The sequence below is a fragment of the Anthonomus grandis genome, assembly GCF_022605725.1.
Source record: "Anthonomus grandis grandis chromosome 1 unlocalized genomic scaffold, icAntGran1.3 Chromosome32, whole genome shotgun sequence".
Taxonomy (NCBI): Eukaryota; Metazoa; Arthropoda; class Insecta; order Coleoptera; family Curculionidae; genus Anthonomus; species Anthonomus grandis.
Window position 1 is genome coordinate 293,389 of NW_026088427.1, and position 10,209 is coordinate 303,597.

A 10,209-nucleotide genomic window follows, 5' to 3' on the forward strand; every position below is an offset into this window, starting at 1 on the left:
AATTACCATTTCTGAAGTCAAAATAGTATTCTTCTATAATTTTAATAGTAAATAAAGGATCAAATGTGTAAGTTATGTGATTGTTATGTAAAGGCATTAAAAGGTCTACGACTGGTTCCACATTGACTTCAGATGTTTGTCAACATCAAATTTAAGTATATACCCCTCTCATTTGGTTGTACTATTTTTTGAAAAAAAAAACATAAAAAGAAACTTTCACAGACTACCATTGCATTCTGTTTATACCAGATTTCCTCAAATAGATTATTATGGCCACACAATATTATGAACTTCTATCTGTGTCTTTCATAGATTCACATTGATTTATGTAAGATTCCAATGTGGATCTTTGTGGTAGATAGACTGACTCAATAATGTAATGTTGATTGTATTATTAGGAGAGGGAATTATTTTTTAAGTCTATTGAATACTGCAATAAGTACTGCTCCTTCCCACTTTTTGGAGCATATTGAATTGTAAGAAATGAGGGCTATTCTATTAATTTGGACTAATTTTAGGCAGATATTGTAACCACGAAATCTGAAGTCATACTCGTCACTCAACCATAGTTCTCTAACTGCTGAAATCTCGTTCTTAATCCCTCCTTATTATGGAAATATGCTGTTAATGGGGCGTTATTCTATGCACTTTTTAAGTTTTCTCCAATAGAATTTCTGTCGTTACCTGTCTCACCATTATCTCTGCTAGTTCTAAGCTCTTTCTATACTTCTATCAGCGTTTTTTGTTGCAGTAATGTTAGAGCTACACTAATCCTCCTGATATTATCATCATTTAACAATCTTTGACGTTTCAAGCACTCGCCAATAACTTCTTATCTGAGAAAATCACATTCAGTAGCCTAGGGTTGCCTTTTCCTGCAGATATCTATTTTTTGCAAAGTAGCTAAGTTATCATGGTTTAGATGCTCCTTGACATCCTTAGATTTTCATTCAGCCTTATTAAACATAATAATGCTAAAGAAATAATTTGATAGATGTTATATATTAAAGAAATCTCTTGTACAATGTTTAATAAAGCCCAAGATTTCAAGAGACTTTGTGATAAAAGAGGATATGTGAGGTACGTATGAGAACTAACAAAAGACTACCCAAATTTATGTTCCAGTGACACTTCTTGATATTTTGCTCCATAACGTTTTGATCACACCATTGAACCAAGCGGTTCAAATCCGACAGTAACTTAACGAAATTATCCGATCTGTGCACCCTCATATATAACTTGAGATCATCTGCAAACATAAGAAAATTTGTATGAAGAAAAATTTTAAAGAGTAAGGGACCAAGATGAGAGGCACCTTGATCTCCATCTAATAAAAGTTCTTAAGCTGCACCTTTTTTATTATACTAGTCAGGTGAGATTACTTGGTTAACTCGATCAAATGCTTTGGAGAAATCTGTATATACTTCCTTTATACCAGAAAACCTTCTTCATACATGGAAAGGTAAGTAAGTTATGTTCAGTTGAACGTTGTGGAAGTAATCTCAACTGTTGGTCGATAGAACAGCCCTTTAGGCTAGTTGACAGAAAATCCTAGACTAGGCTCTTTGGGGATACAACTTAAATTGCTTACTTTGGCAAAACTCGACTCTTAAGTGGCATATTGAACATTATAAAAAGTGACTGAACAAGTATAAAAGCACACTGTTTGATAAGAATAAAAGGAATACCATCAGAACCGGGTTTCTTATTTGACTCTCTCTGATATTCCAGGCCATTATTTAAGTACGTAACGTAATTAATATACACCATTTTCTCGGTTTCCGGTTAATAGCACGTAAATATTATTTTCATGTAAAATAAATAATATTATAGCCGCGAAACATGCCACCTTAGCATGAAATAATGTCGTTGATGATGTTATTGCATTTATAGAACTACCATATGACACACATTTGAGTTGATATATCGTTCGATATTACTGTTATGCCAGAAGAAGTATTTCATGGCTTCAATTTTAAAAAGGGTTTTTTGATAGTGACAGTTTATTGTTTCATAAGAGATCCTGTAAAAACGTCATATCTTTGGGAATGATATGTCGAACCGAGAATATTTATTCATTCGCACTGGTTTCGGTATAAGTTTCTGTGGCACCACCTAAAAGTCACGCCACAAAACATGAATTATGGTGCCGAAAAGATAAACTACTCAAACATGTGTAGAATGTTGCTTATTTCACACTTGTTATAGAAGATAATGATACTGAGCTAAAAATCGTTTAAAACCATAAAAAGTAATGTTGAACTTAAACTCTCCTTTAAAGCTGGCCATGTACCATCCTATTTTAAAACAGTTAAAGTCACACCAATTTTTAAATCTGCTAATCCACTCCTTGTGAATAATTACCGCCCCATAAGCCTATCAATAATTGCTCAAAAATCCTCGAAGAATGCTTAAAAATCAGAGTTCAAATTTTTTTTTAATGTAAATACTTTTCTATCAGATAACCAATTTGGTTTTCGGGAGGGGTTATGGACAACACCGATGCAATTGTAGAATTTACAAAAAAAGCAACAAATTGTTTGGATACTGGAACCAACAGCTTAGCAGTTTTCCTAGACCTCGCCAAAGCGTTTGATACGGTGCCTCACTCAACACTTCTGAATCAACACTTCTTAAATTCCTATGGGGTACGTGGGATCGCCTTGGAAATGTTTTCTAGTTACTTGACTGATAGGATACAGATGGTCAAGATTGATAAAACTCAAAGTGATCCTGTTAAAAATCAGATTGGTGTTCCTCAAGGTACCGTACTCGGTCCTTCGCTCTTTATAGCCTACATAAACTCTTTAACTGAATTAAAAATAAAAAACGTCACTATTATATCGTACGCTGATGACACCGTTATCCTGTTCAGGAGATCTTCGTGGCATAATGTTAAAGCTTTGGCCGAGGAATGACTCACAAAGATTTGATGTTGGTTACAATCAACACAATATCTCGCATAATATTTTGTTGAGCAAGTTGGATTTTTATGGTATCCGGGGTATTTGCCTGAAACTTATCCAGTTCTACCTTTGTGAGCGTCAGCAGATCGTGACTTGTGGAGGAAGAACATCCTCCATACTTCCAATAACAGCAGGGGTGCCTCAGGGATCAATCTTGGGTCCTCTTCTGTTTTTACTTTATGTAAATGAATTACCCGCCCATTTCTCAGAGGTGATGTCTGTACAATATGCGGATGACACAACTCTTTTCAGTCGGCATTCAGATCTGATTTCCCTACAGAATGGAACTAGTACAACACTTCACAAGTTAAAAGCATGGTTTGCTGACAATAATCTATGTTTGAATCTAAATAAAACAGAGGTGGTTAATTTCTCTTTAAGGGAAAGACATCAAAGAATAGACGCGATCAAATTTCTGGGTGTTCATCTAGATAATAAATTATCATGGAAGAGCCATATAATAGATCTGGCAATAAAACTCTCGTCGGTTCTTTTTCTGTTGCGCAGAATTGTTCAATTGGCGCCTCTAGTAGTATGTAGAACGGCGTATATAGAACTTTTTCAATCAAGACTGTTATTTTGGGGTAACTCCGCTGACTGGCAGAGAGCATTTAAGTTACAAAAATCGGCACTCAGAATTCTAGAAAACAAAAAACCAACAGATAGTTGTAGACCTTTATTCAAAAATCTAAAAATCATGACATTGCCTGGCCTATACATCCACCAATGTCTGATGTTTGCTTGAACACACTCTTTTAGATGTAGCACAGTAAATAGTAGGCACCTATATGACACCAGACACGAGGGAAATCTTTTACTTCCACAACACCCGCTTAGTTTGACCCATAAGGGCTATATGACTAATGCCATAAACCTTTTTAATGCAATACCCGAAACCACAAAACAACTACATTTAAAAGGGGACGTAGTCCTGCTCATTTGCCGCTTTTCCGACGTCTAATCGGCTCTCGTGATTGGTCACTTTTAGCATCTTAGAAAAGTACTTATACGGTAGATGGCCGCCCAGAAGCCCTGAACTTACGCCCCTTGACTTTTATGTCTGGGGCACATTAAAATCTAATGTTTATAGTATTGTGTTGCAATGAAATGCGACAAAAATGCGTTGAACTTGAACGGGTTATTGATAGTGTCAGAAGAAGATGCATCAAATGTATTGAACAAGAGGGAAGACATTTTGAACAATTGCTATAAGTTTGTTTAATGAAATTTTGATTTTGGTCAAATAAGAAATATAAAATTTTCAATTTTTGTGGTTTTCTTTCTTTTGCCCATGATATTGCTGTGAAAACAAATAGCTCTCACAAAAGTAAGTATATCGTTAGAAAACATATTAAATGCAGTAGTTTTTGCTGAAAAAAAACATGTCCCTATTTACCAAATTTTAGAAAAACGACAGCGATGAAGATACCACAAATTTTGCACATTTGCCAAATGTTACATTTAACTTCTGATAACACCCGGTATAAAAAATTAGTCAAAAACTTAAATATACCCATCTTATAGCAAATTTAATTCTCTTTCAGATGGTATCTCTAAATTTTATGTGGTGGTAAGAAAAACGGAGATATGCTTGTTTATATGAAAAAAAATACAAAGAAATTTAATAAAATCAAAAAATGTCAAATACCAGAAGAACTAACAACGTTTCGAAAAAATGTTATACGACTTTTTTGTTGCAAATGACTTGTTTAATCACCTCTTAAAGTTTGGCGGTTTTTATAGTAGACACACTGTATAGTGATTATAACTGCACATACAGATATTTATATCTAGGTGTAGTGTAGATATTAAGACAAATGTAATTAATTCTAGAATTACCTATGTAACATATTCATTCATTCATTCAACATTCACTTACCTATCGAAAATCCTGGCTTCCTTCAGTACATTGCCCAAATTGATATAAGCATCCAGAAAATTAGGATCCAAAGCCACCGCTTTCTCAAAGTGATGAATCGCCAGCCAGATCTCGCTCTGAGCGTTAAACACGCAGCCAAGGTTACTCCAAGCGACAGCGAAATCGGGTCTCGTTTCAATTGCCTTCAGGTAACAAGCCTAAGGGGGGATGGGGTTGGTGGTGAAATAAAAAGAGAAGAAAACAGACCGGTTAATCGCTGACATTTTTGATAAAAGTTCGCGCTGCGCTTGCATTTTCAAGGGGGTCGCGGGAAACCGCGGTGCTAAGCTTCGAGTTGGTTTTACGCTGACGCTGAGCTGTGTCTTTTACGCATATACGCTATTCGGGATTTAAATGCTAGGAAACATTGTCTGGACCTTTGTTTACTGATTCATTTAAAAGTATGAAAGCAATCGGATGTTTCAAGAGGGCCACTATCAGTCAGTCAGTAAATTGGAGTGTGATCAATACAGGGTGTCCCAGATATACATACATGGGAATTTCGTCGAAGGATTTATTCGAAAAAGTTGTGCTGTTCCAAGCCCAATATTAAGATCCACGATATATACAGCGGTTTTCAAAATATCGGGTTAAATTGAAAAATTAGGTTTTCAGAAAACCTGCAATATCGTCGCCATCGATTTTAATAATATTTGGTAGTTATGAGTTATCTACTATGACCAATCAATTGACGTTATCGATATTTTTCTAGGCATTTTAGATTTTTTGCAACCATAATCAACTTTGTTATTTCTTATGGACCTTTTCAACCATTTATAACAATCTATTTATTCTCACTTAGTTGGCTGTAAAAACAGAGGCAAATTCATTCAGACATTAAAATATCATCATTCACTCCTATGTTTAAATTTTATGGGTTAGGAAATAAGGTAAAGAATCCGGACAGTACCTGCCCACACATTACATTGAAGAAGTCCATTTTGGAAGTGGAGTGAATGGTTAATAAAGAAGGTACTTTCCAATTTACCTATACCCTTTTTTATGAGATAAGACACCCGCATATTCTGATGATCACGATAAAACATTCATTATTTCTCTTACAGTATAAAAGCAAAACAAATAGTAATTAAGTGAAAAAGCAATAATCCTGGGAGCTCCCTGTATTATTTCCACAATAAAGAACAACTGTGAAAAGTGATTACTGTCCTAATTGGACAATATTATAAAGTTATTAAAGTTAGACAGATATTGTCACTGGCGTAGTTGAGATTTTTTGAAAAAATTTGGTCAGAATCTTTGAAAAATTTTAAAATTCGCTTTATAACTCGAAAGCCGTAAGCATTTTACTAAGGTCATATTGACATATTTCGATAGCTCATAGGAAGACCTAACGCCAGTTAAAAAGATTCACAATATTTCTTTTTACAGGTCTATTAATTTTATATATCAAAAAAAATAGGGTTCCTTATCCTTTCTTGATTTATTGTTTAAAAGGTCAAAAATCAATTCACTTGAATTCCTACCTACAGCCACTGATAGTGTAATTCACTTTTCTTCTGACCATTCTAATAACCAAAAATTTGCTGCATCTAATTCATTGTTTCACATACCTTTTAACATTCCTCTTTCTAAGAGCACTTTACTACTTACTACTTTTACATCACAGTAGATTGAAAGTATTTTGCACAGATTCGTAAGATTTAGGTCTATATGTAGGATATTTCTTTATGGAATTTGTCTGTCTGTTTTTGAATATAATTTTATTTTCTTCGCTCACAACAAGTTCTGGAATAGGGTTCCATGCACTAACAGCTCTGCTGATAAGAAAGTGTTTTTTTGCAGGATTGCCAATTTTCCTATTGAAAGTTTCTTGGAGTGCCCTCTAGTCCTGTCTGTGCTTGGTAAGTTAAATGTCACTTTTGGACCTTCGGCATAGTTGCCATTTTGTATCTTTTTATGAGGTCTCCTCTTTGTTGTCTTCCTTTCAGAGTTGTCAAATTGAATAGCTTTAATCTATCCTATATTGCAAAATTTGCTCTCTGTAAGGTAGATTAAAGCATTAGCTTTTTGCACCATTTTACATTTTCTGTCATTACAGCCCTCAAGTCTCTTTGCTAATTTGCAGATGGTATGTTTGTATTGTTGATGTTATAATCAATTTTTGGGTTGCTTTTTCCTATATGCATAATAGTGCATTGATTGCAGTAAACCTTCCTGTAATAATATCATAATGTTAAGTACGCATCTGTGCTTTAGTCTTCATTCTATGCTGTACACATTAATTTTTGCAATTTTAAATTTGGTAATCATTATACGCAGATAATACTTGGCTGACACCTAAGTGCATGAAAAAGGTCATTGGTGTAAGGTTTATCACAACTTTAATGAAGAGTGAAATTCTCTGAAGCCTGAATATAGATGCAATAGAAAATCAGTTGGAAGATATGCCATGCACATGACCAAGTGATATCTAAGTACTTCCAAAAGATTATATTGAGAAGATATTGATTGATGTTACACTAAAAGTTTCATTGAGCAGAAGAGGTCATTGCTATAAAGTTTATCATATAATTGACGATTACTGATTACTGATTTATTTGGTCATTTGATACTACATATACAATAGAATAAGACAAGTCAGGAAAAAGAAACTGATAATCCTAATTAAGCTATTTAAAAGAGTAAAAGTATTCTAAAAAAAAACTTAATTACACACATCTAAAACTTAGAAACTATAATAACCACAAAAGTACCAATAGACAAAGTACAGACACTGACTAGGCAGGAGTGACTTTCAGCATGTTCTTAAATTCGTTGATATCATAGACGAAAGTTAGACAGAAGTTATCTATTTGTTTTAATGAAGCAGAGAGTTGATTAAATAAGCTAATTTCTTCATGAAAGGGGGTCTTTTTAAAATAAACAAAGTTAAATTTTGGCAAATAAAGAGCATCCTTACATCTAACATTATAAAGGGTGTTTTTTTGAGAGGTATACAAATTTGAAGTGAAATAAAACTATTAAAAAAAAATGTATTGACATGGTATTGGTTTTATTTAAAAGATATTGTTATGCCATTAGTGCTTAAAAATGATTTCGGGCATATGAGCGCCACGGCTGGTTCGAATGTAGCGTAATCGGGAAGTCCAATTTTCGACCACTTTTTCAAGCATCTGGGGCCGTATCTCGGCGAATGTTTGCTTCCAAGTGATCCAACGTCTGTGGTTTATCTTTGAAGACATTGATGAGTGACTTCACATATCCCCAAAGAAAGTAATCCAGGGGTGTGAGATCACACGATCGTGGAGGCCACTTCACAGGTATCCATTGCGTGAAATTATGCGATCATGGAATGTTTCCCGCAATAAATTGATAGTGTCACGCGCTGTGTGGCATGTTGCACCATCTTGTTGAAACCAAAGCTCTGCCACATCAAGTCGGTTCAACTGAGGAACAAAAAAGTCGGCAATCATGGCTCTATAACGTTCTCCATTGACTGTAACATTCTGGTCGTTATCATCTTTAAAAAAATATGGGCCAATGATTCCTCCTGACCATAAAGCGCACCAAACTGTGACTTTTAATGGTTGTAAGGGCGTCTCAACAAAAGCTTCTGGATTTTCTCCACTCCAAATTCGGCAATTTTGCTTATTGACGAAGCCGTTCAACCAAAAATGGGCCTCATCGCTGAACAAAATTTTGGATTGAAAAAATAGGTCAAGTTGAATACTGTTTTCCGCCCATTCACCGCACGTACGGCGCGCATAATGGTCACGCGGTTTCAGTTCTTGTACAAGTTGGATCTTGTAAGCTCGCAAGCCAAGATCTTGCCGCAAAATCTTCCACAAAGTGGATGGGCACAGCCCCAATTATTGTACACGATGGCGAATCGACTCATTCGGGTCCTCTTCAACACTATGCTCCACAGCAGCAATAACTTCTTCTGTGCGCACTGTATGGCGTTTTTGTGGATGCGTTTTATCAACTAGAGTATGCGTGGTACGAAAACGATCCATGGTTTTTCGAATAACTTGCTCGGATGGCCGATTATGTCGACCGTAAGATGGACGCAGCGCACGATAAGTTTCGCGAATTGAACTATAATTTTAAAAATATATTTGCACAATTTGAAAGCGTTGTTCTGGAGTAAGTCTATTCATTGTGAAATGGCAAACTGTACTGACCACGAATACACCACCAACTGTCAAATTGACAATCACCAGAAACAGTTTTGACAACTTAAAATCCAAACCTCTAAAAAAAACACTCTTTTTTTATTAAAATCACTTACTTTGGAGAAATGTTATTGATTTCTAAATATGTACAACAATAATTTAAATATAATATATAAATTCCGGGCATTGTTAAAATATTATATTTTTTAAATGTTTCACGGCAGCTCTCATTATATTTTAAACCAAAGGATCTAACCTCGATCCTTCTGGAACAGTCCTTCAGTAGCTTCAATATAGAGATCAAATAAAAGAAGTATATTGCACCTGACCAAATGACACCACTAAAAGTAAAATTGGGCAGAAGAGGTCATTGTTGTATAGTATTGATGACACTTTCTTTGACCTTCTGGACATTTTCTTTTCACTTTGTGAAATGAGTTTTTCAGTCAAGGGATCAGAATTTCATCAATTCCAAGGTTTTGAAAATTGCACTAATTATGAAAAACTTTGTCAAACGCCTTAGAAAAGTCTTTGGAAATAAAGCTCTAAAGCTATTGACAGAAAATTTACTTATGTCCGAATTGCACTCTAAACACTTTTTGCCAAATTGATCTCTACTAAATTAGGTACATATAAATTATTATAAAGAAGAGGTTTCTTGGGGTTTAATGGTACAGACTGAAGGAACTATAGAAAAGTAGTCAGCCAATGTGAATAAATCAATGACAGACAAGTCTTATAGCAATAAGTTTATATTTAGTATAGTGTGCCCTCTTCAACTAAAAAATAAATATTAAAAATCTCAAAAGTCCAAACAATATTGTCCCAAATACGCCAATTTCTCATAAAAATTCACTAACAAAAAAAAAACAAACACTTAGTTACGCCGAAGCCACGGTCCAACAAAATCGCAAAAAATTCTTACGCGTAGCGCGCCATCTACTGGACAGGTCGAAAAAAATGATACATTATGACAAAGTACACTGAATAATAAAAATCGAGAGGCAACATTTGTGGTGTCGTCTCTGTCTCGCACACTGGCAAAATGGTCTACTTTACCTGCTCCGGCATATACACAGGGCCTTTACTGAAATCAACGGCAACGACACACGCAGAAGATAGGCAGCAGATAGTGGCCACGTTATACCTGTTATCTAACAGCACAACCAAATGACTCTCACGAGATGTG

General features: G+C 35.0%; 1 protein-coding gene across 3 annotated transcripts in view; it reads right to left on the reverse strand.

Moving 5' to 3' along the window:
• The window catches only part of LOC126749383 (UDP-N-acetylglucosamine--peptide N-acetylglucosaminyltransferase 110 kDa subunit-like), a 92,628-nt gene that overhangs the window by 64,974 nt on the left and 17,445 nt on the right, over positions 1 to 10,209 (reverse strand). For 2 of the 3 annotated variants that reach the window (XM_050459051.1, XM_050459052.1), the window contains one exon: positions 4,846 to 5,042. In XM_050459051.1, the coding sequence (XP_050315008.1) occupies positions 4,846 to 5,042 (197 nt within the window). Of the gene's footprint in view, positions 1 to 4,845; positions 5,043 to 10,079; positions 10,175 to 10,209 lie in introns of those variants that run through there. The other variant, XM_050459053.1, reaches the window with a different exon arrangement.